The following is a 27,714-nucleotide window of genomic DNA, read 5'->3' on the forward strand; positions in this document are numbered from 1 at the left end:
AAGTAAGGTAACATCGTTCGTTTCGCTCCGTAATTACCTAAGGTAGTACTGTATCAAAACCCAAATTTGGAACCCAGATACCCCAGGGCAGCCTGGCGTTTCTGCTTTGCGACAAAGTTACTGACGCCCTCGCTCCAAGAGGAGCTGGCCTCTGCGGCGCGGTCCATATTGTCGCCAGCCAGACCGAGGGCCTCTGTGCGCTCAGCGAGCTGGCGGGACATGTAATCCCAGTAACTTTCCTGACTTGTGCCAGCCCTGTCGTCTTTTGCGGCAGTCCGACCGGTCCGCGCAGCCTCGCGTTGGCGCTGAAACTCTGCTTCCTGAGCGGCGCGCATCTCAGCGACCATGCGCTTCGAAGGGGGCCGATCAGGCCCGCCGATCAAAACGTCCATGTCCGAGGGCGTGATATATTGGGTGCCGGCGATCCACTGTAGATTACTGATGGTGGGACGCGGCGGGACCAGTTTGGCGGGATCGTAAAGACGGTCGGGACTTTGTGGGAGGGCCAAGCCGGCGCCGAAGACGTTGACCATTGCGACTTCGCTGGGCCCAACCCAGCCCAGGACATCACCTGTGGGCGTGATCAGGGCGTCGGCGAACCGCTTGGTGTCGAAAACATGGTTGACGCGAGCGTGCGCCACCTCTTTGAGAGATGGGATTGAGAACGCCCGCGCCATCCCGTCCCCGAACAGTCCTACCAGCGCGTATCCGCGGTCTTCGTAGCGCGCCACCCTCGCCGAATCACACAGGTAGTGCTCGAAGGACTTTGATGTTGTTTTCGAATGTTGCGCCGGCCGGAATATGTGGGCTGACGACACGGTCGCGACGACCAACACGCCGTCGATTTTGCGGCCGCTGGCAAGTCCCGCCATCGCTTGGCCGGTGGCCGCGGCGGGAGACCCTGTATGTGCATCGATGGGCGAGATAGACACCACCCGCTCGTTGGATAGTGAAGTCACCCCGGCAAGTTGAGCCGTATATCGACCGGATGAAGACGGGATGATCTTGAATGTCGCAACTCGTCCGCGCGAGGTGCCCACATATACCGCGAGAGAGGAATAGTCTAATAAGACAATGCAAGGTTAGTTGATCCGGAAAAAAAAGAAACAGGCTTGACATGCATCACCTACCGTCGCCCTCAAGAGTCATAATGCCAAATTCGATCGCCGTGGCATATTCTGTAGATGGCGTCGATGAGGTCGATCGTCTGATACCGCCCTTGCGATGATGCTTATCGCCAACCAATTCGTTCAGGATCACAGTGTGGATGATGGCCGGTCCGCGAAGATCGATGAGAGTCACCCCTCCTCCAGCGTATCCGGCCGCCACGAAGCCAACGTCCGAATGCCGCAAAGCGGCCACAGGTCCCTGCTGGTCATTTGTCATGGTCAGTGGGAGAAGACCCTCTTTCAACCCTGGATCTGCCCGTCTCGTGATATCGGTCATTTTCCCCGGTCCTTCATTAGCTACGACATCCGAAGGAGGTTGGCCGGCAAACTGATTCCGGTTGAGTCGAAATATCACCACTTCGCCGGTTCTCAAGCCAACCGACAGTTCTCCTGCAGCACCTGACATGCTCACTTCCGAAACCTCCAACTGGTCCCATCGACCGACTGCTCTCGCCAGGTCGACCTGAAGCACGCCCGGATTCTCTATGACATCGCCGTGCCCGGCGTCCCACACCCGTAGTGTCCCGTCGGCATGCGCCGCTTGGACAATGTTTCGGTTTTCGAATCTTTTTAGAGGTCGGGCGCCCTCGGCGCCGCCGATGAGAAGACTCGGCCCATGTTGACGGATCTCCCTCATGCCTAACCATCTCGTCCGATCCACAAAAGCCAATGCAAGTTTCGTGACAAAAGGATGGACAAACGTAAGGGATACGTGGAGCTGATTGGTGGGCGTGATGGGATGGCCAGAAGGGAAACTCAGTGTGAGCATTTCTCCAGAAGACAAGACGGTCAAAACCGCAATGGGATCATGAGAGCCTGCATAATAAGGAGACGAACGGGGCACAAGGATGAATGTTGCTATGTCGGCAGTGGGTGGGGTGGGAAGGATTTGCGTTCTCTTGGGGTTTCGAAAATGTATTGCGAGCGAGTCCCAGGTTGATGTTTGATAGACTGGAGTTGGTCCCAGGTCGATGAAAGTCAGTCCTCTGGCAAGATTGGTGGTGGATGTGCCCCCGGCTATCAGGAGGCCCGTGTCGTCGGCGTTCGCTTTCGAACACCAGGCAATGTTGATATAAGGCTGCTTCACAGAGATAGGTGGCGGTGCTCCATCGCGAGAAGCTGGTCGAGGCGGTGGTCGTCCTGGTACATTGATGTCTGTGTCGTCGATGGTTCTGGCATGGATGATTCTCCCGTCGCGGGGATCCCAGAAGACCAAGCTCGAGTCATCATGTGCGGTTAAGATGAACGTGCCGGTGGGATGCCAGAGACAGTGCGTGAGCCGTGGGTGTCTTGCTTGGGAGGTGGCAGCGGCATCCCCGTCTCCCCCTCGAGCCCCTCTAGGGATCTCGTACTGGAAGAACTTGGTGGCCTTGTTCTGTTTGAACGAGTACACCACGGCTCCTTCGGTGTAGCCAATGAGCAGGGTGCCGATATCCTTGGGATGGAACTGCATACAAACAACGGGAAGGATGCGGGCTCTCGGATTCCGCTCCCGCCAGAGGTTGGGAATCTTGAACGGAGTGATACTCTCACGGTCCAGGTCATATGCAACAATCTCGCCTGTAGCACCGTGTCAGGCCAGCAGAATAACCATTGTCACAAAATCCACCCACCATTTTGCAAGGCCGTAAAGCAATAGTCAAGGCTAGGGTCTGAGAGTATGGCGGTGACATGGCCAGGCGGGGCATAGTTTGTCACCATTTGTTTCGTGTCGAGGCTGAAGATGCTGACATCGTTCTTGCTATCCAACACAATGAGTTTGTCGGCGCAGAATTGCAACGCTCTGATCGAGGACGGCCGCGGAGGTCTAAAAGTCACGCAGACTCGTTTCTGCCCGAAGACGTAGACAAGGCCAGGACCGAACTGGGATTCGTTTGTGCCGACCGCGAGGAGGGACTGGACGGGATCGTAGGCAAGGACAGAGATCTGAGAATTAATGCCGTAGCGGGCGAACTGTCGCACTGTTAGCAGATACTAGCTGAGCGGCAGGCCCGGAGTCTATACATCGTCTACCATGAAGACATCCTGAGAGATTCCGACCGAGATGTCGTTCTGGACCCCGACCTGCTTTCCGCGAAGGAAGTGGGCCATGTTGCCGGAGGGCGCATCACATAGAGGGGAGTCTATGAGGCTGGGCTCTGGACACAATCAGAGCCGACACAGGGCGTTGGACGTTGTTGTTGGTGAGAGAGGGAGTGAGGGAGTGAGGGAGTGAGTGTATGGGTGCGTGGGGGTACCAGGTAATCAAGATTGAGCGCAAGGCTGCGGAGGATTGACATGTTGCAGTTGTATACGCGTTCCTCTCTTGGCTTCCGCCGCTCTGTTGCACTCCTGCTCATCGCGCTCCATGGATTCACATATGTTGCTACCGCTGGTATGAGATCCGACGCACGTTATGATCCCCTCTTAAAGTCAGGACAAGCCAGCTACGAAAGAGCAAGAGGCCGGGCGGCCGTCCTTGTTCTGCCGCAAGGCTGGACTTCCTACGCAACTGTCACGATGGATTGGTTCAAGTTGCATACCATATCCGCACATACTAAAGGATGACTTGATACAAGATACAGCGTCCTCAGGTCAACACGCTCCGTCTCTCGTGCTGGTCCCTACTGCTTCAAAACACCTCTCTGCGTCAAAATCTGCACCGCCGGCATCGTATCACTCATAATCTCAGCTCTGCTCATCTCGATCCCGCCATGAGCCGCGCCCTCGTTCTTTTCGTACACGAAATGAAACCCGCCCGGAATCTTAACATCCCACTCCCGCCCTTGCAAATCCTTGACCTTCTTTTCGCCCGGGGTCGGCTCCCCAATACAGTTGGCAAACATGTACGCCTGGCCGAGCATCCCCCACCCGTTGCTGGTTTCCCAGCAGACCAAGAAATACGGCTCGTGGAATTCCTGCGTGAAAGCCGCGTACATGGCCTTCTGCTCTTTCCAACATTCGGCCGGATCGGTGTACGTAGATCCGTCTGGTTTGACGAGCACGTAATTGGAGCTGTGCCAGTCCGAACTTGTCTGCTGCCAGTTTTCACGCGAGTTGAACGTCTTGGTATAGTCTTCCATCCACTTCATGGCTGGATGCGCCCGTGTTTCGTCGTCCCAGGTCCCACGGTGTATGTAGGCGGGCTGTGTAGGTACAGACATGGTCGGCTGTGTCAGTATGTTGAGACTGTGTGGGTGGGCAGGAAGGTCGATATCAGTTGATGTAAACAACCCCAACCACGCCGCGATGGTCAATCGGGGTTGAGACGCTTTATGTAGACTGAAGTTGCTTGCAAATCAAGAACCTTCTCATCGTTCGTTGTTTTCCCTGCCACTGGCAGCGCATCTGACCTGCCGGGCAAATGCGAGGTATGCATGCATGCTCAAGCTCAGCCGCACGTGTTGCAAGAAGCCTTGGATTCAGCCGTCCTGTTTGACGGCTGAGCAAGCCGTATCAGCACGTTGTGTAGGCGCCACACGATGCATGTCGTGCCGCTCCTTATTTTGGCTTTCGCGAATCTCAGAGTTCATTCGCAGGAGGAGCTTCTGAGGCGTCTCCGAGGTTGGAAGAGCTGAGATTCGACGGCTCAGCCCCAGCCTCGAACCAGTACAGATATTGGGGGTGCTGGTCTTCTTGCAGCGCGAATACGAGTAAAGGGAGGGGAATTGGCGTAAACGGCTCATTTCACACGTCTTGATTGTTCCAGGATTGTCACATTCGACGGGAAGAAAAGCTTGAAGTGTGCGGGTTTGAGCAAAGGCGTCAGGATAACTTGACAGCCTGATCATCACACTATTAGTTGTAGCACTTGTCCGTATCCTTGTCCCGTTATTAGTCGCAACCTATGTATCCCGAAGCTCACCGCCCTGCACCGCCATACCAGGTAAATATACACACAGTGATGTTCGTTCGACCTCGCAGTCCCCAGTTCTCTGTAGCATTCTCCGTAAACAATTAGAAGAGGATACTCCCACTCCAAGAAGATGCGCATCAGCGGTCTCTCGCCAGCGACACGAAAAGAACTGAGTCTCATTCCCCGGTGCGCCAGGAAATCACACTAGAATGTGAGTCTCCTCACCGTTTCCGGGTGAGGATCTTGGTAATGGCATGTCGAATTATGATGCCAGACTTCTCAATTTCCTTCTTCGTAAGGCCCAAGGTAATACACACTTTCAACGCGGGCAAGGGGGAGTAGATATCCGTCTTCGTTCCCGAAGGCCCCGCAGGTAGGTTTTTGACGCGTGTGATGAGGACATTTTGAGCGAGGCACTACAGTGTTCAGCATTTCATTAGCATCTGTTCTCTTCACATGCTCTCGGCAGCCATCACAAGCAAAGGGAAATGCCACTGGCACAAACATACCTCGTCCACAATATCTTGGAGTATTTGCTGTTGATCGTCAACGGTCAACCGCCGAGACGAAACTACCTCGGGCTTCAACGACAGAAGCATGATAGGATTCTCCGGAGCACTTGTACAGTACATCCAATCACTCCGCGGGTCGAGTTGGGCCCACATGGCTCGAATGTTTTCCTTCAACTGCGTAAACAGTTCGGGTTGCGTCTGCAGCATCATGAGCGTCTCGCTCGCGGTCACCGCTGCAATAGCGGGAAGCGCAGCGGAAAACGTGTACGAGGCCGCCGACAATCGTTGATGTTCCACAACCTCATCCGAGCCGGCGCAGAAGCCACCCGCAGCCGACAATGGCCCTGCCATGGAGCCGATGATCATGTCAACCTCGGCGGCGTCGACGTGCTGGTGTTCTGTCAGGCCTCGCCCCGTTCTTCCCAGTACACCAAACGACCAGGTCTCGTCGAGGATCAGCCGGAACTTGTACTTGAGCTTCAGCTCAATGATTTTAGGCAGATCAGCCATGTCGCCCACATTCTCGAACAAGCCTTCGGTGATGATGAACCGCCGAGTCAATGGCTTCTTGGCTTGCTCCTTGGTCACCTTGGCCAGCACTCTTTGCAGATCTTCCATGTCGTTGTGCTCGTACCACCTCACTGCACTCCGGGAGATCTGAATTCCCTTGCGGATCGCATAATTCACCGCTTTGTCGGCGACGATGATATCCCCGCGCTTGGAGAACGCGGGTATCACACTTGATATCGTAGAGAATGCTTGAGCATATATTATACAAGCCGTCGTGCCCAGAAACGCCGCAAGATCGGCCTCAATCTTCATGTGCACATCTTGCGTGCCATAGAAGCCGGGAGGCCCGCAGGGGCCGACCCCATATGTCCGCAGCGTCTGTATAGCCCGCTCTTTCAGGTTTTCGTTCGACACGAAGTTGTAGAAGTTGTATGATGCCAGATTGGTCACGGTACGCCCGTTGGCAAGTTTCGAGCGAGGACCGCTTGGGCTAAGTCATGCATCAGCGTTAATTCCCCAAAGTTGCTGCCTGGTACGACTCACCCGACGATTACGGGTCGCTTCTCCAGTTCCGCCTCTTCGAAAGGCGTCATTTTGGCCACCAAAGGCTCGGGCGTCCAGTCGTCCACGAGTTCATCGATCTCCTGGCTCCAAGTCAGTCCAAAGGTCCCATATAGCCAGAGAGACCAGTGTAAACCCACCTCTTCCGACAACTTCACATAGTTAGGCTTGGTCGAGTATTTGGGGGCCAGCAGATATCGGATAGCAAAGAGCACGAGGAAGAGCTCAACAGCGGAGCGGACAGGGTCGTTCTGGTAGCTGGACTTGACATAACGCAGGAATATGGCCGACCCAGGGATCTTATGGAACTGCGTCGAGGTCACATTGACCAGGTTATTGAGATAGACTTGGGCGTCCTGGAACTCCATCTTGCCACAGCAGCATGAGCTTCAACTCGGCAAACGGGCAGGGACGCTGAAACGTGGTGGAAATGGTCAAGTTTTGCGGCGAAAGTTCACAATTCACGACTCGGACCGCATCGCTTTGCCCTTTACACTGGGGAAGAAGTTCGGCGCGCCGCCCGCCCTGACACGTTCAAATTGGAAGAGGAATCGGGCAGCGCGACAGATCACGTGACTACGCAAAAGGGGAAATCCAATCTCCGACCACTCCCACCCAGACTCTCAAACAGTCATCTTACCAGGCAGCTACTATAGGTAGTTTATACAGTACCATTATCCAGAGAGACGAGCACGGGCTCCAGGAGTCGAGTATCATCGTTTGCCGACTTTTGCAAATTGACCATTGCCTTCATGTACAGTACGGCTATTCTAACGAACACAAAGTAAACCATGTTCCAATCACTTCAGCGCCACTCCCCAATGATTGCCACAGTGCACAAGTAAAAAAAGAAAAAGAAAAAAGAACCCCTGCTGCAAAAGCACCTATCTGTTTTGTGAAAGGCTGCTCGTCTATGCCGTTTCGTTCATTACTTGTCATGGGGTGCTGCTCCCTGCCACGTTCCAACGACAGATCTTCCACCGTTTCTGCCGTGTCATGCAACTCCTCTTCGCAGCAATGTATACTGGCACCGCTTCGCAGTTAAGCTCGCGGTATTTACCATCGAACGAACCTGCCACCTCCAAAGCTGAAAGGATCGTTGGAGTCTGACGAGGTGGTGGCAGCTGCAGCGGCGGCATCCGTACCGGCGGCCGTAGCATCTTGTCCGAAATTGAGGAGAGCAGAACCGGTGATGCCGGTCATTGTGTCGTTGTTGTTTTGTCCAGTGGGCTGAAGCAGTTTCATCGGGATGCTAGGGAGACCCTTGATGTACTTGCGCACAATGACGGGTCCAACGACGAGGACAATGAACACAATGAGGATGAGGAAGTACAACATGGCGTAGCGAATGACACGCCTCTTGCGCAAACGAGACTGCTTGATGGAATAGATCGGTGGACGAATTTGGCGGCTATTGATTTTTGTTAGCATTTTGCACTGAAGGTGCCAGGAAAGGAAATCACATACCTGGGACGCAGCCAGAAGAGCATCACCGAGTGGAATTTGTCGATGTAAGGAACGCAGAGGGCTGGCAAGAGGATGAACAAGATGGTGTGTCCAAGGATGAAATCGGCGGCGAAGAATCCGAGCTCCGTGATCTTGCAGAGATATTCGCGCCCCGGTTGCGACATCGAGTGCCAACCCATCGAGTACCATTTGCCAGTCCACCAAGCTATGTTGGACGAATCGTGCTTGAATTCTCGGGTCAAGCAAAGAGCAATAATCAGTTTGTACACGAACCGCTGGATCGCGACCACGGCAATCATGCCCAGTAGTGCCTTGGCGAAGATCCATCCCTCGAGGAAGAACATGACCTCCCAGAAAGCAAAGAGCATGATGACTGCGACGGCGTGTGCGATGGCAGCAAGAACAGATCCGAACTTCTTGCAGCACATGCTCAGGACGGGACCCATACAGCAAGCCATGCCGAACAAACCGGCAAGCACACCAGCATTGACAGCAATGGGGCCAAACGCCACGATTGCCACACGGATAAGAGAGTTCGTGGCCGGCTTGACGTCGGCAGTGACACCTGTTTGCGCATTGACGAAGAGATAGGGAATCAGCGTGAGGCAAACGAGCACGAAGGGGCCCACGATCTCGCTGAAGAAGAAGCTAGTGAAGTGTGCCCGAGGAACATCTCCAGATAGCTTCTCAGACGGAGAGCCAAGGGCCTTGCGCTTGAATCCTGTCAGACGCGTACGCGACAGTCTGCAGAAGGCAATCCAGGAAGAAGCGTGCGAACGCGAATTGCCACGGGAGAGCCATCGCAAGTAGTCTCGGTAATCGATGAAGAAGTCGTTCCAGGCAAACTGGTGAGGGTTGAATATGAAAGGCGAGATGCAGAGACCCAATAGAGAGAACCAGAACCACAGGAACCATCCTCCCCAGACCGTGATGGTTGCGAACAGCAACATCATCAACGACCGAGCACCCAGGTAGATCGAAGGCCCAGCGAAGCGCGAGTACAGAACTCCGAACGGAATACGGGCGGTGGCGAAACCACGACCAGTACCGATGTAACGAGCGCCGCCAAAGGAGAGATCCTGTTGAATCGAGCTGGCGTAAATTTGACAGACAAACACCTCAAAGATTGGCGAGGCTGAGGCAAAGTGCTTAGCCAGACGAGTAGCCGCGCGCCAGAATCCACGTTCAGTCAATTCTTGTACAACCAACGGGACGAAGGAGATGAAGAAGACGATAAAGATGGATACAATGCAGCGCTCGACCCAGTCCATAATTGGCGTCAGGTTCGTGCAACCAGTAGGCTTCAGCGGATCGGTGGCTGGCACATTGCGGTTGTAGTGACAAACGATGGTCTCGTGCCTCAGCGCTCCCAGGTTGATCAGAACGATCATAAACATCTGCACAGACAACATGATGAACATGTTATTGATGTGGAAACCGGGATGGGCGTAGTAGAATGACAAGAAGCGGTCCAGTGGGAGTTGAGTTCCGAGGTAGTAATACTCTCGAGACAACATCTGTTCACCCATACCGGTACCAATCTTGGTAGTGAAGTTGAGGATGGAGCCAAAGCCAAGATCACGACCTTTGCCACACTGGTAGTATTCACAGTGCTTTATACGTCCGCCACGGATCAGAGCGTTCATACCCGCGTAGATATCTTCGTTGAGGTGAAGGCCTTTCTGAGCTTTGGAAACACCGCCGCGAGTGGTCATGAAAATGCCGTTGAGGAAATCAGGATGGCCGTAATGGAGCTTGCCGCCAATTTGCGCCAGGGTACGAGCAAAGAGCGTGCCAAAAGTCTGTTCCTTACCAGCAGCGACGTCACCAAGGACACCGATGTTTTCGGAGAAGATGTACTCGCGAGCACCGACAATAGCAACAGGGTTGGCCTTGGCTTGACTGATTCCAGGAGTGTATGGTGAGACATTATCTGTGGTCATTTCCTCGAACTCGGCCAACACGCTTCGGATCTTCAGGCACTCCTCCAGGTAATTGTCCTGGTTAGCATCGATAAGCTGGATGTATTCGCCACGGTAGAAGATGATGGCATGGTTTTGGTTATCAGATTTGCCGTCACCAAGGATAGGATTGCCAGAAAGCTGAACGCGGAACTTCGGTCGTCGCATGCCATTGTCGAGGAGTTCCGAGTGGCCATCAATAAGAGCAGAGTAGAGTCGTGGCTCCTCGCCTTCATTCTGCGGGGGTTCTTCATCCAAGTAGGCGATCTGCAAGTCGGGATAGGCGCGGAGCAAGAATTCGGTGTTTTCGCGTTCCTCCTTCTTGAACTTGGCATAACGCTGCATCGACACTACAATTTTGAACTTCCGGCGAGCCATGCGTTCGAGTTCGCGCTCAAGCTTGTCAGAGTTACCACCGAACATTTGAACCACCTCAGGATTTTCGACACGGTACAACAGTTTGATGGCTCTGCTGTAGTTCATGAAACCGGAGATCGTTCGGTAGAGAGTCTGAGAACGCAGTGAAGCCCAAATACGAGTTCGAAGTGTGTACTCGGGAGCAGCAGACTTGAAACCGATGCAGTAGAACGGCAAATCATCAATCTTGCTCTTTGCGGTATCCTTCTCGGACTTCTCGTAGTCGCCATTGAACTGGGAGGTCTCATCCGCAAGAATCTTGGTATCCTTGACGAAGCAGTCCCATTCATGCGGATGAAGCTGCTTCAGGTACTCTAGAAGTGTGACACGAGAGTATGGCTCATCCTCGCGAATGATTTCGCGCAATGAGAGGAGGATCTTCTCGCTGTAGTGAGGAATGAGGACGGTGAAAGTTGGCATGTTGTCCACGGGCAGCGGCTCTGGTATAGGCGTGGAGAGAGACTGCGCGAAGAAAGAGATACGACGTTCGGCCTCACTCTGAGCTGGGAAGAACTCGGTCTTGAAGGAGTGATCCTCTTGTGACACGAAGAAGGTCGGGGCACGAAGGGTGCGCTTACCCTCCTGTTCTGACGGCACTTGGTGGTACAAGAGCTTTTGCACATGGTCGATGGCCAAGAGATGTTCTCGGTACATAGAGATGACAATAGCGTTCCACACTTGCGAGATCAGCACCTTTGGCTTGTATTTGATCTCCATGTCAGTCGTGGCAAGGATTTTCGAGTAGATACGCTTGGGCAGTCGCGAGAAGATATTTCGCCATGGCGACCAGATGGAAACACCAAGATAGAAAGACCGCGCCACTGAAAAGACCGTGTTCCAAATGATGTACCACAAATAGGTATCCAAGAAGAACAGGATCAAATCGGTGAAAAACATGATGCCAAGCAGAATCTGTGGTTGGTACTTGCAGAGGTACGTCTTGAGAATGGCATCACCCTGGCAGTGGCGGATTTTGGTGTAAGACAGGATCTTGATCGGATCTCGGAATGACAGCGTCAGGAAGAAGTACGATTCCGAGAACTTTGCAGCGAAAATCATGATCCAAAGGCCATAAGACATCCACATGTCGTTGCCTCTCAACCGGGGGTAAGAAGCCGTGAAGGTCTGACTGGCAACATAGCGGCGAGAGTTCCTTGTGAGATAGCTTCCAAACAGCCCACCAAGTGGCATGATCGAGAAGAAGAAGAACGTAGCCAGAGCAACGAGGAACTGGACAACACCGAGGATCAGAGCAATTTTTGACGTCTGGCTGAATCCGAAAATGTAGACGCTGGGCGCGATATTGATAACGAAGACACCAAGCAGGAAGAGGAGTCGTTTCGTTAGGTGCTGAGCGCCAGCCCATCTTCGGGGCACATACGACCATTCACATAGAGTTGCAATAATCTGGATCAATGTCGCCACCGTACCACCCAATCCAACAGCAGACCACTGAGCAGCAGCGTGTGGTTTGTTGTTGAGCTGCTGCTGATACTTGTGGGTGTACAGTGTTGGGGAGTTGAAAGCCGTGTAGAACCAGAAAGCTGTCAAGTGGATGACCCAGATACGGTTGAAGTTGACGACCAAGTGGAACCAGGATCTGGTCTCCTTGTACGTCTTGAAAAAGACCTTCTTCCAGTTCACCTCGTGAAGCTTCAGATATCTTTCGGCAGGAGGCAGATCAACGAGCCGAGTTTTGTCTTCGAGGACAATTCTCTCAATACCCTCAGGGTACCAGAATAGCTGGTTGATATCGTCATACCCAATGACCTTGTTGTGGTCCTTCTCGCGCCGAACATACTTGCCGTCGATGATCTCGTAGCACTGATCTCTGATGTAGCTGTACAACGGCGTGATGACGTTGTTCAGATAGGTGAACTCTTCGACCGGCTCCACGCGGTTCTGGCAAGCAGGGGAGTGGAGGTAATCATCCGCGCATTTGAAGATGAAACAAAGAGTCTCAGGCATGAAACGGACTTGGTTGGCCTCACCCCAGCAAAGCAGGTAAAGCGCAATTTGCCGAGCGCGATCATGCTGGGACATCTTGTTCATGCGCGTCTTCCAGCGGTATTCAGCAGCCTCAAGGGAATTATCCCCTTCCATGGCTTCCAGAACTTGTTCTTCGTTTTCTGGGTTCTCTTTTGCCTTTTTGGCGGCGGCCTTTCGTGCCTTGCGAGTTCGACGATTGGCCTTTCCGAGTTTCATGTTGGCGAACCCGACTGCGTCGTCGAGGTCCAGATGAGCCGCAAAGTACCACCTGCGGTAGTTGGCGTTGTCACCTCCGATGTAGTCGGCATGCAAAGACAACAAGGCCTGGTTAGGCGTCATGCGAGAAGCTCTCGAGTCAAGGAGTGTCATCATGTGATCGTACATGTTACGCATGCTGTCCCGTTGGAAGCCGAATTTGGCTGTGAGATCGAGGAAAATGTCCTCAATCTCCTCCTTTGACAAGGGAATCTGCGCATCCGAAGTCCAGGCTGGGTAGGGCTCGCGGGAGCGTTGGCCAGCAGGCAGAGTGCTGTTGTAATCCATGCCGTAGATCGGGGTCGAGGCACCAGAAGATCGGTTACCACCATATGAGATCTGTGAAGAGGGCGGTCTGTAGCCACGGCCTCCCTGTCCTTCATAACCGCTATGGTATCGCTCGTCGCCCCGGCCGTAGTAATCCATTTCGGCGGCCCGAGCCATGTCCGATCTCATGGTGAAATCGCTGAAAGTCTCGGAATCTTCCTCGGAATCCTGACCACGGCGTCTTGGGCGTTGACCACCTTGGTATTGTTGCTGGCCTGCAGCTCCTTGATCATAATACTGGCCGTCGTAGTAATCGTCTTGGTAGCCTTGGTGACCTTCATAGTAACCGCCGTCGTTGTGGTAGGGGTTCGAGGCATCTGCGTTGTAGTAGCCACTGCACATCCGAGTTAGCCAAGCATTGTTAAATAGAGTGAATGACGATCTTACGATTCATCATAATAGCCTTCGCCATATTGATTGTGACCATAGTCATATTGATCATGGTACCCATTGTCATCTTGATAATAGGCATCGTTACCGTGCGGTTGCTGGCCATAGCCATCGTCATGCTGACCCTGCTGGGGTGGAGGATGACCAGACATGTTGAGCGAGATTTCTAAAGGGTCGCAGTGTTAGCAGCCGTCATTTTTCAAGAGGCCCGTAGCTCCTTGGAGTTCGTCGAACGCCCTTTTCCTGCAACATACCTTAAAACAGTCCCATCAACCAGCCTCTTTTGACTATACAAGATCTGTGGTTTTTGAAGTAGTGGTGATATTATGCGATGAGGCAGTTATGAGCAGCGAATGTCTTCCTAGGAGGAGCGCCGAGGGAAATGATGGTGAAAAACGTTGCTTAGAATGACCGCCAAGCTGCCGGCTTGTCTGTCCTGAGGTTGAACAGGACGGTGGCGGGTAGACGATTAGAAACAAACGTCAAAATCGCAGGTGAAGAGGATGCTGGTGTCGCGGTGGTGGTTGTTGTGAAACGAATGAAGGGGGAGAGCGTTGGTTGCTCAGCCAATGCAGCTGCAGAGCGCGCGTTCACGGCAGGCGTGGCTTGTCGACTGGCTGCAGTGAAGGCTGACCACTTCCCAGGCTTGATAGCTCCCTAGGACCTCTGTAAACAACAGCGACCCTATGCACCTGCCTGTCCTCGCAGCGATAGAAGCGAGTGAAGGGGAGAAAGCGATAGGAGAAGATTTGAAAAAGAAACGACAGAATGGAGAGGCAAGGCTCGTTCAAGTTTGAACAGGAGGAGGCGAGAACAGGAACCAAGGAAAAGCAGGATTGGCGGGCAAGTGAAGGGGAGCAGGCGGAGCTCTGAGAGTGCCGGTGCCCAGTACCTCTCTGCCTCTGCCAGCTGTGGTGCTGTGCTGCTTGTTTCGGGACTGGGGGCGTGCGACGGCCAGAAATTTGGATGGCCCAGGTGCTTAGCAAGATACCAGCCTTAGTTGGAACGGCTGAGTGGGTGGGTTTTGATTTTAGAGGGGCGCTGGGGCAGGGGAGCCGCAGAGGGCGTGCCTAAAAGCGCCCCTAAACTGGCTTTAGGCTTAGATCAGGTCTAGCGTGTCCTGTTCCGGGCATGCGTGACAGCTGCTCATCAAGGAAGAGGCCCGGGATGCAAACAAGGGGCAGCGCAGCATACAACTTCAGCAGTCGTAGCACCCTGGCACCAGGAGAGACAGTCAGTGATGCTCGCCTCGCCACCAGCCAGATCTGCAGCTCGACATTGCATGCTGTTCATCTAGCTTGCTTGAACGCGGTGACCTCTCCAGAACACTACTTACAACAAAGTTATGGCTTATTGGCATACAGTCACAGGCTACCAATTCAACAAACGCGGACAAAGCGAGAAAAAAAATGTTGTTGACTGCCCGCGCACACAGACAATCCTCGCTCAAGGCCCCGTCGCCCCGAGTGCAATCCACCCTGAGTCTGAAGGCTATTAGGCACAGAACCACCGCAGCTTGTCCGTCCCATGCCGTGATTCGCTGTTCATGCCTTGATTGCGAATCCTTCTCCAGCGTCATCCATCCACGTTAAGAAGCATCGCTTGTTACGCTACGGACTGGCAACCCGCCGTAGTGCGGCCAAGAGTGCTATCTCCGGCACCTGGCTTCCAGGATCAGACAACCTCCCCTGAACATATGGCAGGTTCGTGGCTGGGATCTGCTGTGTTTCTTGCCGTGTGGCTATGCGCTTGATGCTGACGATCAAGAAGTTTGCCACACATATAATTTGCTTGGTATCGAGGTAGCTGCTGTTGACAACCACTGCATGATCCTAGGAATGTGGTCGATCTCGGGACGCAGTCAACAGGATGAGGCCAGCCATCGCCGGCCTCCTCACTATCGCGAGACACAATCCTTGAATCATCATTCTGTACCATGGTTACACAACCCGCGTTTGGAAGCAGAGGCGTTTGGAGTCGCAGATCGCAAGTGCATGTCGGATATTTTTAAACGAAACATATGGCAAATGCAGCTACCCGTCGCCTGGTCTCGAACTACCCGGGAGCTGCGGACACTTGACACGATCTTAAATGATGATGAGTATTAAAGTATGCAAGTTGCAGTATGTAGCAATTAGAGCACCACTGCATTGGAAGTCAGTGCCGTATCGTCAGCTACTACTGGTGACTTGCAGGTATACACTCTGTACCTAGGTATGTGCTGGGGTACAGAAGGTTCCTCTGACTGAGAACGCCAAACTAAAAGTATTCACATGAAAAGACTACACAGGCATTCCTGCATAATTCGTCCCTCCTCATACTACAAGGAACACAGCTACTAACAATGGACTTGACGCCTCATAGTATGCTATCCACAAGAGTTCTATTACTTTGTTGAGTGTTGAATGCTGCCCGACCCAAACGAATGCTTGCAGTGACCATGACGGTTATCTGACTTCCTTTAAAAAAGCGTACGATAACGTTGTACACGATGCTGCACCAGCATCTGCTTGCGGTGGCCTCCATTTGGTGGGCCTTGCCCCCCGATCATCCAGCCATTGACGAGGGTGGAGCGCCGGATAACGATGTGCAGTAAGTGCGTGGCAAAGCACACGGAATTGAGAGATTCCGGAAGGAGACTCTTTCATGCACTTCTGGGCCCGTATATTCTTCCATATCATGATGAGCGTGCGAATTTTCTGTTCCTTTTCGAGCCGTGATTTGACACTCGTTATGAATGAGCACAGGCCGCCTAGGGCACGCGCTCGAAGCTCCTCGGTGTGGCCCGGAACAAACAAGCCAGCACAAAGAGTCCGAAGCCTTCCATGCACCAAATACAACGCATTATGAACGAAACAAGCTTTTGTGGGAAACAATAGCCAGGGGATGGCTTCGTGTGGCTGTGGCGACATGCCTTTTAAGGTTGACAGGTTTGAGCGCCATCAACACAATGGCGCGCGGCGGGCTCAGGGGGTTGAGCTGCGATTCGTGAGATACTACAAAGTTGCCGCAGCGGCGGAGCCCTATCTTAATTACTCTGCATACAACACCTCTGGGCAATCTTTCGTTAGTGGCACACTAGTACATAAGTAGAGTAGCGCGTAATAATTTTCCACCTTTCCCAGTTGGCACTAGCGTATTACACATTTCTTGCGCTTTAGTGTGGCAGTTGTTGTCGAAACAGGTACTGTACTGTCATTTTACTGATCCTGACTAAGCTGGCGGCCAATTCGGGAAAGTTTAGCGAGAGCGCACTAACGAAAGATACCCCCGGCGTCGTTGTATGGTTTTACTCTTCCATGTCCCTGTCTTGGGGTGCAGGAGGCCCGTAATACTTCAAGACGACATGATTTGCTGGTGGCCGAACCAAGAGGAGACCCGGCCGCTACCCGCAATCATTTCTGACACGGTCAGCGACCCAAGAATCAAATTCGAGCGAACCAGCAAATTCGACTGTAGCTTGATGGCGTGTCAGATCGTCTCGTCCACCTTTGACTTTCTACCGAAGGTCCATGCTCCTCGGGGGCCGAGACACATCTGGAGACCTCGAGGCTTGCTCGTAGCAGATCTTGCGACTAGGGACCCTCTTTGGTGAGACATGCATGATGCGTTTTCTTTTTATCACCCAACACCAACGATGGATAATCTGGCATTATTTTCTTGCCTATCTACTTGTGGCAAACCCGCGAGGCCCGACAACTTGTGACAGAGAACAACGGCCGATTCATGCTCGTTTCATCCAGCTTGCGAGAAAGCTAAATGACTACTACTCGTAGTCGTACGTTGTACCCTTGAACGTCCCTTGATCGGCCTACCAATCGCGGAGGCTGTCCTACATCATCACGTGTCAGTTGTAGACTGGGGAGGAGCACTTTGCTGTGAAACGTCGCTTCTTCGTCCAGTGTACAACTTGAACAGAATTGTTACTCGTAGCGTGTGCTGTACTTTGTACAATATTGCAGATGTGCCAGAGGACTCTGGCCGTATAGGAAGATCAGACTATCTCTGAAGGCACGTGTGTGCACAAGCCTACCTATGCACTAGAGACTCACAACCTCATTTCCGCATTCCCAGCATCTAGCCTAGCTGCGAGCTCCTTCGAGTTCGCTGTGAAGCCAGCCAAGTTCTCTTAACTGCGTGAAGACGGAACGCCCACGGACCTCTTTCGCCCTCGAATTGGGTCATGACTGGCACCAGTGACTTTTCCACATCATATATTTTATTCAGCCAGATACAGGGCGTAAGTAAGAGCGATTGGGAGTATTCTGTGACGAGACCACGCATGTCGCCTTCCTCTGGGTCGCTACTTACAACGGCGAGGCTGAACAGCTTCAGTATCATGGAAATACAGAAGAAGCCCCCTGAGTTCGGGCGCATCCTGGACCTTGGGCTATCGAGAATTACTCATCGTCCCTTCAAGCGATCAGTTCCGCGGTGAGTCTTCAAAGGCTGTATTTAGACGGTGTCAATCGGACTCCAGCTAGTATCACCATCACCGGCGATGCAACCCGACAAAGCAGTCAATCCTTCCCAGGACGAGAACCATCTGCGAAGAATTCTTCGACCATGGCCACTACAGGCACGCTAATCAACCTTCTGTTGCACCATGGGTTATTTCGATTGCCTTGATTGGTGCATGAGACCAGGTAGCCCTATGGTCAGATATCGATATCAACTTTATTCAGCTCTCTTGGAGGTCTTTTATCATAGCTTCCCTTGTGGAGGACATCACATCGTAACAAACTAGAAGGCTAAATAAACCTGTCAAGTACCACCACAGGGACCATTTGGCATCTCAGAGAGATGGGAGTCCACGACTCAAGGTACTCCCAACAACGTGGTAATACAACCATACTTTATGCGACGCAACTCCTGAGAAAAGCGAAATCTCCTTCACTAGAGAAGTCATGCCGCAGGACGATAACCTCCTATGATGCGGAGGCAGTTTCATACTCACATCAAGGGCGCGGTTCAGCATTGTGTTTAATTTAGTATGCGACCGTCTGCTGTATCGCTTCCCGGATCAAACCCCTTTAGGTACTGTATGCAACACCTTCAGTCATGTGACTGGCAAGGCTGGCCATGCTCCTGGCTTGTTCCCCATGTCAGTCGAAGGATTCGCGGATTCGTTTCTCCTGGAGAGGGTTGACCAGCTTCGCACCTTTGCTTCTGCCGACAAGCGAAACTAGGAAAGACAAATCGGCTTCGGTAGGCTACATACTGTTCGACATCAATATGGCCAATAGAAAAAACCGAGATTAATAGCAATAATAGCGTGTCGCCAAGTTGCAAGGACATGCTCGACTACTACCACTGTAGTAGGATCATAGGCGATCGTGTGAAACTAGGAGATATCGAGGACTACACCCCCGATCAAGTTACACTGCAGTATAAGGAGCATTTTACACGACTACGCATCATGCAGTGCGCTCCTACGAGGAACAGCGAAAGCCTGCTGGTTCAACCCCTCCTGTAAACGAGGAAACACAGACAGAATCTCGACCACGGTCGGATTGCAGTTTACGTTGTAAAAGGAAACATCGTCGACGGATCAGGGGTTTTGAAAGCTAAAAGATCCAGACTGCCAGCAGAGTGTCATTGGTCGAGGCGGAAAAGAGAGGGAGCAGCGAGGCGGAGAGGACGCGTTGTCACGGTATTTGTGCGGCTGCAAATATTTAACCGTGATTGGCAATAGCTGGCCAGCATCAAGTATGAACACAAACATAGATCTGCGGCAAATTTTTGAAGCCGGATGGATGAGCCAGACTGCGTTGATTCCGGTGCCAGATAGAAACAACAGCACAGACTGAAGGGCCCAGACGATACCGAGTCTCTGGATCTCGGTGAGAGGTTCTGGGATTGTTTGGATATGGCCCGGGTACCTAGGAGGGTAGGGGGTCGTCACCCAGGTGCAGGCGCCGTTATAGTGAACAGTACTGCAGTTCGTGGGAGACACCTTTGAAAGCTGTCAACGGATGGCTCGGGAACAGGAGGTGCAGCAGGTCCTAGGCCTGGGGATCCCTACAGCCTGCTGTTTCCCCTACAATAAGGTAAATAAATAATAGTCCTGTCGGTGGTGACGTTTCCCACGCTGCTGCGCCTCTGCACTGGCACATCCAGCGCAGATTCCACCTGGAGTGAACGTGTTGAAGCCTAAGGAGCCTAGGTACCACTCCTGTAGTGATGGTCGTTGGTTGCCCCTGGGAGTGGGTGGCCCTGAGTCGTAGTAGTGGGCACCGGTGGGTATCGGCTGCGGCGGGCACCACTGCACCGCTCATCACTAAACTGCGCAAACAGCAACTGCACTGTGCTATCATCTCGCCGTTTCATCCCTGGCCCTCGTCTCACTGCGCGTACGACTACTACCTCATCTTCACTCTCCTCCCCCTTCCTCCTACCATCCCAGTACACGGCGAGAGTCTCTGTGCAGCCTCGCATTTATTCTTGGTGCAGTGTTTCTGGTCACGTTCTTTGTATTTACCTTCGTGACACTCGTTCACTTGAGAACTTATCGCCGTCCGTTCCTGCCTTTGTTTGGGCAGAGACTCGTCTTTGCCCTCGCTCCCCAGCGAAAAGAGACAACATCAATTTTGGCGCATTGCAGACACTTAAGTCGAACCACTACGTCCTCGCTTTGATAACATCTCTCATCGTCATTCATCAACACCATGAAGAGTTTCACTGCCGTCGCTGCCGCTGTGGCAAGCGCTGCTTTCTTTCTCAAGGGTGCTTATGCTGATGTAGACCCTATTGTCATTAAAGTATGTTCTGCGCGGCCACTCTCCGCAAAGAGATCAATATCCTGACTTTCCTCTCCGTGCAGGGCTCCAAGTTCTTCTATCAAACAAATGGAACCCAATTGTGAGTGCTGCCCATGAATCGTTCAATGTAACCGCAGCTAACCTGACCACCCTTAGTTTCATCAAAGGAATTGCATACCAACGTGCGCCACCGTCTTGACCTCCTATTTTACCTCATGAGCTGATGGATGATATACAGAGGAATACTCGGGCAATGGGACAGGATCTACTTCGGGCTCCAGCTATGTTGATCCTCTTGCGGACAGCACCTCGTGCAAGAGGGATATCCCATACCTTCAGCAATTGGGCACCAACACCATCCGTGTTTATGCCCTGGACCCCACAAAAAGCCATGACGAATGTATGTCTATGCTAGCGGATGCTGGTATCTATGTCATTGCCGACCTGTCGTCTCCCAGCCAGTCCATCGTCCGCGATGACCCGACGTGGAACGACGACCTCTATGACCGGTACACCTCTGTCATCGATGCTATGGCAAACTACACAAACACGCTGGGTTTCTTTGCAGGCAATGAAGTCTCCAACAACGCGACCAACACGGATGCGAGTGCGTTTGTGAAGGCTGCTGTCCGTGACATGAAAGCCTACATCAAACGCCAGGACTATCGCACCATCGGTGTCGGCTATGCCACCAACGACGACGCAGACATCCGTGTGGACTTGGCCGACTACTTCGACTGCGGTGACAGCGCAGATGCCATTGACTTCTGGGGCTACAACATCTACTCTTGGTGTGGAGACTCCAACTATCAGCAGTCCGGATACGCCGATCGCACAAAAGAGTTTGCAACCTACAATGTGCCTGTATTCTTTGCCGAGTATGGATGTAACGAGGTTCAACCTCGGGAATTTACCGAAGTGCAAGCTTTGTACGGAGACAACATGACAAGCGTCTGGTCGGGTGGTATCGTCTACATGTATTTCCAAGAAGCAAATGATTATGGTAAGTCGATTCCACAGGGGATTTTCGGAAAGCCACTAATACGCTGGAAAAGGTCTTGTCAGTGTGAGTGGCAACTCCGTCAGCACGTTGACCGATTTCGAGAACTTGTCTTCGCAAATCGCTAAGGTCACGCCAACTGGAGTGAAGTCCAGCGACTACACACCCACCAACACCAAACCTGCTGCTTGTCCCACGGTAGATGCGGACTGGAAAGCATCCTCCAACCTGCCCCCCACACCAAACAAGGAGCTGTGCGAATGCATGTACAATGCTTTGACTTGCGTGCCTAAGGACCTTGACGATGATGAAGTGGGTGATCTCTTCGGCATTGTCTGTGGTTTGGGCTCCGGGACTTGCGACGGTATTACCGCCAATGGAACGACCGGCAAGTACGGCGCGTATGGCATGTGCAATTCTCAGCAACAGCTCGGCTGGGCCCTCAACAACTACTACGAGCAGCAGGTCAAAGCTGGCAATGGTGCTTCTGCCTGTGACTTCTCCGGATCGGCCACGACGCAGTCCCCGACCAGCCCGTCTGGATCATGCGCCACTCTGATCAGCCAGGCTGGTAGTGCAGGCACTGGCACCATCACCTCCCAGCCCAGTGGCACGGGTAGCTCTGGTTCTTCGTCCGGAAGCAGCAGCAGCACCAAGAGCCACAATGCAGCTGCTGCCGGCTTCTCCGCCCCCAGCTACATCGGCACCCTGCAGATTGCTTTGTATGTTTCAATGGCTTTTATCTCTGGTGCGGGCATGATCCTGTTGTAGGCAGTCAAGGCATCAATGCTGTTTTGTCAATTTGAGAAGGGTTGTTCGGATTCAAATGGGCTTGCACAGTCGCCTTGAGTGGTCTCCTGGATTGCCGCGAGTCCCTCGAAATGTAATACAACGCATCGACGGAGTCTAGCGAGCGCTGTGGCTGGTTGGTTTAATTTGCGGCAATTGGGTCAAGAAGACCAGTCATCGTGCAAGGCGGTAGCATGGAGGACAGCGTGCATTCAATACAGTTGTTTCCCGAAATTTACCATCTTTTGCGCCGGTGTAATCTGTAGAGCGGTCTATGGCTTGGAGGACGTCTTCAGGATAAGTCGTTGGGAGGCCGCCGCTGGAGCCTCGCGTAGTCTAAAGATTTGCTATTCGGACCATCCTCGGCAGCTATCATGATGAAATAACTGTAGTATCAAATGTGATAGGAAGCAGCTATCTTTCGGGTCTTCAGACACCGTATAGGAAGTGTTCACATGGACGGGCGATATTTGCATATGTTGGACTGTAATTCTTCGTTCGAGTTGTTTATGAGGTTCGACTGCAGTGCGATTTTCCAGCTGCGGAATGCAGTGGAAATATTCGGAGCGAAACATCGACCTCTTGGGAGACCACGACACGCAGTGCGCTTCAGGCCGTACCGACAGAAACAAATCATTGATTGACATTGCTGCCTACTGATGCCTACCTAGGTACTTACGGTCTCCGTCCCCGTCTACATCTTCTACCGTTGGGCAACCCGGAAAGACCGGTCTTAACCATCGATCCATCACGTCCAGCATCGGTACAGTAGTAACGAAAAGTGACCAACAAGGAAACGCTGGCAACGCATTGAGCATCAACACGAACACAACCACATCAGAGACAATGGCTTCGAATCCCTCTGTGTCCAGGCCGACTGTTCCTACTGCCTATGGACTACGAGAGCTGTACGGAGGAGCCATGACGGTCGAGCTGCCGGTGGACCTTATTGATTCAAGGTACGTACTGTACGTTTTGCTGGGCTGTTTGTTCGTCTATCTATCTATCTAGCCATGAGATGGACCCGTGTATGATATACGTCTGCTGGTCTATTCGTCTCTCTATCTTATCTCGCTGCTTTGAGATTCATCACTGTCGTTGTTTGTTGAATATTCCGAATGTTTTTCATTTATGCGGCGAGCATTCGACGCATCGTCGGCGGCAATACCAGGGCGAGTTTGTCTGCGTGTCTGTCTGGCTGGCTGGCTGGCTGGCTGCCTGTGCGGTCTACGATCCTCGTTCAAGAAGATAGGAATCTCTTTCTGCTCACCAGTCAATCAACGCAATCAATGCCATGCTAACAAAATCCCCTGCTCCTCCTCTCCAGTGACCTTCGCCAAATCCCGAATCATCAAGAAGTATTCCTGTCCCCCACGACGCTTACATCCATCATCTTTGAAATCAACGACTACCAAACTCCTCAACACTATGGCGGCCAACCAGCAACATCAACAACACCAACATCAACTCTCTCGAATCCGAACTCGAACCTCGATGGAACTGGAACAACCACCACTGATTCCGAAGCAGCAAAATACCATTTCACCGACGTCATCACCGGCATCGACACACTCGCCGCGCCGCTGTCCAGTCCCCAGCGTGTAAACTTACAAAAGCCCAGTCTTGCGTCGTATCCTGCCTACGTTCTGGAGGGAACCATTGTGAGCTACGACACACGCTCACCAGGAGGAATCCCTCCTTTGACCTCGTCACAACATCAACAACAACATCAGTCATCTCTCGTACATCAGATCCAACTTCTCGTCAGACTGCAAGACCACGCTACCGATCTTTGCGTGCGCATCAATGTGCCATTGAAGGAATTCGCCAATAATAACGGGGATGGTGATGTTCAAGCGGCGGAAACAGAAACGGCCTTCGCTAGGGATTTGCTGGAGCATGTGGTTGCGACGCTGGATGTTGTTGATTTTAGTTTGTTTGGTGGAGGAGAAGCATGAAATAAAAATGAAAAGAACAACTTGAATCCGTGAGCGGACTTCAAGTCACCAAAGAACGGACCTGGTTGCTCCTTTTTTCCCCCTTTTCTGTCGAAAGTGTGATGGCACAGAATACTTGAAACGACAGATTGATCGTCTCCAGACAGACCGCAAGGTGGTTCAAGTTGCTTTGGACTTGGACAGCTCGGGATTCATTATTAATCTTGACCTTGGGCATTGCCAATATCTAGGACACGTTCGACAATGTCTGTTCTGTCGAGTTCCTCGAAGAAAGATTCCACTAGCACACAACGATAGAGGGGGAAACGAACACACAATGCCGCCTTGAATTGAAATAATACATACAATGGAGTGCAATGCAGTGCATCCAACTCCAGTCCAGATCTGAGACAATCCATCCAGTCCAGGTCGATAAAACCCAAACCGGCTCAGCTCCTAACAACGCCGCAGCTCAACCGGGTATTCGCAAAAACAAAAAGAACTAATCAGTGCTCCCCAATAACCATGACCAGGTGATCGACCAGACAAGAAACCCGAGATCACCTCAATGTGATCGGAATGCAGGTCCACACGCTCTCAGAAAGGAACATTCCCCTGCAACCAGTTTCGCCGTCCAAACACACCCATCCACGAGTCAAACTGGCTTGTCAATTACCAATCACATAATCAATAATCAGTCAAGTTCGATGGTCTCGACCATCGAGTCCAACGAATCACTCCCGGTCATGCTCTTGCTGTGCCCACTCGAACTACGAGAGCCCAAAATTGAACCAGAATCAGAGACAGAAACAGGGGTGCTGGAACTCGAACCGGAATTGAAAGTCAATGCAGTATCTGCGCTTCCTTCTCTGCTGCTCGACATCGACGTTGACCGGCCATCGACATCAACACCAGCCACCCTCGACTTTTTTCTCGGACTCGCTCGGGGTATTGGCCGCACCTGGACCAATCTGCCTTTACATTTCCCACAGCGATGTTTCTCGACATCGATACTCTTGCTATGCCGACCGTATTCGGCGCCACAACCTCCTTCCGAACCCAAATTGAGATAATCCATGACGGCGGTCCTCTCTGGGCGACCAACACAGACCCACAGATACTTGTGGTTGATGACATAGCTGTGTTTGGTGGTGACCTGGACGTCGCGCCAAACAGGAACATTGGACTGTCTCAGATGCGCCGTGACTTTGTTGGCCCACTGCTTGAACGACGCGCCGTGCGGCTGGTCGCGGACATTGCTGACCATGAAGTTGGCCAGATGACAAAACTCGTGCGCCAGCGTGTTAACCAGGCGGTCTTCGCAGTCGATGATCTTCTCCGCCAACTCGATGCTGGCAAAGTGTTGGATTTTGACACCACTTGCCAGTTGTGCTGCGTCAGCTGTGTTACCTGCTTTCACCGGTGACCCTGACGGTTTCGTCACAGTTCTTTTCCAATTCGCTCGCCCGGCTGTCGACCGGAGTGTTTTGGACCACACAACCCGCACGCCGCCCGTGCTCGCCGACAATTCTCCCAGTCGCCCGTTGGCCACATTGGCGTCCAATTCACGAAGCAGTTCAATGGCCATTTGACCTTTGCGATTGTCGAATTCTTTCTTGCGTGCCGCCGCCGCTCGTTTCTCTTCCAACAGACGTCTCTTTTGCTCCTTCTCGGGGCTCGGCTTTGTCGGAGATCTGGTCTTGCGTGGTGACAAACATGGACTTGGTAGTGACCCGGTAGAGCTGTCACAATGTTGATGGGTCTTTGTCTCTCCGGGTTCCGATTCCAACTCCATATCGGAAAAGATGTCCAAGGGCACAAAGAGACGTTTTCGTGGAGATGTTGTAGCTGGCGCCTTTTTGGGCGAGTATGCGTCGTTCCACTCATTGACCACATTATGGTCCCAAAACGCATCCATGCTCTGACGGTGAGGTGACTGGGGGATCGTCTGCCGTTTCGACGGGGACAGCAGCTTCGAAGGTGACTTTAGTTTGGACTTGGGCGGCGTCCGAGGTGGTGTGGCCGGAGGTGCATTGAACTCGACGCCCTTGTCGTCTTTGTTGTCGCCAATCGATCTGTCTTGATCAACCTTTGGAACACCTCCCATGGTCTTTGATGGTATCGACAGCCCGGGCTTTGACATGGGTGGATCGAATTTCACGCTTGCTCCAAGATCTCCCAACAACGGTAGTGGTGGTCTGTTCGGTTCGATGGTATTGTCTACAGATTGTAACAAGTTGGATGGTGGTTGAACTGGAGATGAAGTGAGATCAATGACTTCAACCTCTCCTTTTCCCCGAGGCACATTTTCGCTGCGACCACTTCCAGGATCGAGAGCCAGGTCTCGAAATGCTCTGGATAAAGTCTTGGCCGTCTTTGTGTTCAAGTTGCCCTCGTTTGGACCTGAATCGTCTTCTGACTCCTCCGAGTAGCCTTTCCCGCCTGTGTTCTCCTTCCGTACCGGTGAACCACGCACAAGTCTTCTTCCTCTTCTTCTTGTTCTGCCTTCCCTAGATGTGGCTTCGGGCACAACGAGTCGTCTCGTTGTTAACCTCTTCCCATAGAACATATCCTCATCATCCTGCTCGGGACAGCCGCCGTCCGACTCTGAGGAATCATGGTAACTGAGCTCGGCGTCATCGTCGACAATGAACCCACTCAGATCTGTATCCTCGTCCTCGTTCTCTTCTCCGTCCATGGAATCGCTCTCATCGTCATTGCATCGAGCCTCTGCCAAGACGAATCGGCTGGCGCTGGTGAACCGCCCCGGTCTAGACTTCTCTTGACGATGCCGCCCAGGAGCAATCGGTGCCGGTGTCGTTGCCATAAATTTGTTTGGCCCACGTTGATCCTCCCCCGAGCACAGCAGCAATGAGTCGTCATCACCATTGTCACGGACATCGACGTCGATAGCGAAACTCTTCTCCTTCTTTTTTCCCGGTTGCTGCTGCGTCCGAATCAGACCTGGATTCCTTTCCTCCAACGCCATCGCCCCAAAGGACGGAACAAGCGAGAAGTCGACCTGGCCCTGCTCGCTCTGCTGGTATCGACCACTAATACTTGGAGGTCGATCGCTCAAAACCAACCTGATATCGTTCCTCTTGCGTTCTACATCATTGGTATATTGCCTTCCTTGTTTACACGGCGACGCCGCTGATAACGAGTTCGAGTTCGAGTTCGATTTCTTCGATGGCGCAGATGCAAGGTTATTATTTTCAAGCGGGCTTAACACAGTCCGGTTTGAGGCACTAGAACACACGCCCCTCGAACTTCCAGTCCGTTTCGGTTCCGATTGCGGTTGGGACTGCGGTACCGAATCCTTCTTCCGTGGGCTCGCATTCGACAACCGTGACACACCCGCACCAGTTGTTCCTCTTCCAGGAGGTTGTTGTCTCTGATTCTTCTTCACTGGCGATCGCGAGATATTAACATCCCAATACTCATCATCACCGAATATGTTTGGTATCGTCTGCTGTTTCTCTTTCCGCCGTGGTGACCTCCGCAACACAGCATTGTCGCTACCGCTGCTCGTCGGTAGGAGTGGTTTGGGAGCCAGAATCGCCGCGAGATCAGGTAAATCTTCTTCCTCATCGGATGACAACGAGAAAGACGAAAGGTAAGACATCTTGTTTCTGAGGGTCGAGGTCGCTCAGTCTGATTGGGTTCGTTCTCCTTCTGTTCAACCTTGTGCTGATCGTGATTGTGATTGTTTATTCTGGTTGCTGATTGCTGGTTGCTTTTCAATTATGCTCCGATGTCCTTTTGGACGAGCTCGGTCACACTGCAAGGTACGTTCTGTACTGTTGGTATGCAATGCATGGCCGGTCGCGGATG

The 27,714-nt window shown here is 52.5% G+C and overlaps 7 protein-coding genes across 7 annotated transcripts; 3 read left to right on the forward strand and 4 right to left on the reverse strand.

Annotated features, from left to right (window-relative positions):
- Positions 1-53: 53 nt before the first annotated feature.
- HMPREF1120_03473 (uncharacterized protein) lies at positions 54-3,260 on the reverse strand (the record flags this gene model as incomplete). The annotated part of the gene is made up of 4 exons (XM_009157545.1): positions 54-1,063; positions 1,131-2,729; positions 2,783-3,122; positions 3,174-3,260. 4 exons carry the CDS (start codon positions 3,258-3,260, stop codon positions 54-56), a joined length of 3,036 nt encoding a protein of 1,011 aa, XP_009155793.1.
- Positions 3,261-3,507: 247 nt separating this feature from the next.
- HMPREF1120_03474 (uncharacterized protein) lies at positions 3,508-4,452 on the forward strand. The gene has a single exon (XM_009157546.1). It carries the CDS (start codon positions 3,863-3,865, stop codon positions 4,370-4,372), a length of 510 nt encoding a protein of 169 aa, XP_009155794.1. The 5' UTR covers positions 3,508-3,862; the 3' UTR covers positions 4,373-4,452.
- A 773-nt stretch (positions 4,453-5,225) lies between these two features.
- HMPREF1120_03475 (serine palmitoyltransferase) lies at positions 5,226-6,955 on the reverse strand (the record flags this gene model as incomplete). Its single annotated transcript, XM_009157547.1, has 4 exons — positions 5,226-5,420; positions 5,514-6,516; positions 6,570-6,670; positions 6,728-6,955. The coding sequence occupies 4 exons, from the start codon at positions 6,953-6,955 to the stop codon at positions 5,226-5,228; spliced, it is 1,527 nt and encodes a 508-aa protein (XP_009155795.1).
- A 219-nt stretch (positions 6,956-7,174) lies between these two features.
- Positions 7,175-14,515, reverse strand: HMPREF1120_03476 (1,3-beta-glucan synthase component FKS1). Its single transcript, XM_009157548.1, has 4 exons — positions 13,648-14,515; positions 13,391-13,559; positions 8,055-13,337; positions 7,175-7,998 (listed from the first exon to the last, which is right to left on the reverse strand). The coding sequence occupies exons 2-4, from the start codon at positions 13,543-13,545 to the stop codon at positions 7,644-7,646; spliced, it is 5,793 nt and encodes a 1,930-aa protein (XP_009155796.1). The 5' UTR covers positions 13,546-13,559; positions 13,648-14,515; the 3' UTR covers positions 7,175-7,643.
- A 5,546-nt stretch (positions 14,516-20,061) lies between these two features.
- HMPREF1120_03477 (uncharacterized protein) lies at positions 20,062-21,925 on the forward strand (the record flags this gene model as incomplete). Its single annotated transcript, XM_009157549.1, has 5 exons — positions 20,062-20,154; positions 20,217-20,254; positions 20,311-20,336; positions 20,393-21,157; positions 21,210-21,925. The coding sequence occupies 5 exons, from the start codon at positions 20,062-20,064 to the stop codon at positions 21,923-21,925; spliced, it is 1,638 nt and encodes a 545-aa protein (XP_009155797.1).
- Positions 21,926-22,789: 864 nt separating this feature from the next.
- On the forward strand, positions 22,790-23,901 carry HMPREF1120_03478 (uncharacterized protein; the record flags this gene model as incomplete). The annotated part of the gene is made up of 2 exons (XM_009157550.1): positions 22,790-22,902; positions 23,271-23,901. 2 exons carry the CDS (start codon positions 22,790-22,792, stop codon positions 23,899-23,901), a joined length of 744 nt encoding a protein of 247 aa, XP_009155798.1.
- A 143-nt stretch (positions 23,902-24,044) lies between these two features.
- HMPREF1120_03479 (uncharacterized protein) lies at positions 24,045-27,711 on the reverse strand. The gene has a single exon (XM_009157551.1). It carries the CDS (start codon positions 27,503-27,505, stop codon positions 24,575-24,577), a length of 2,931 nt encoding a protein of 976 aa, XP_009155799.1. The 5' UTR covers positions 27,506-27,711; the 3' UTR covers positions 24,045-24,574.
- Between the last annotated feature and the right edge of the window lie 3 nt (positions 27,712-27,714).

Source organism: Exophiala dermatitidis (genome assembly GCF_000230625.1).
Source record: "Exophiala dermatitidis NIH/UT8656 unplaced genomic scaffold supercont1.3, whole genome shotgun sequence".
Taxonomy (NCBI): domain Eukaryota; kingdom Fungi; phylum Ascomycota; class Eurotiomycetes; order Chaetothyriales; family Herpotrichiellaceae; genus Exophiala; species Exophiala dermatitidis.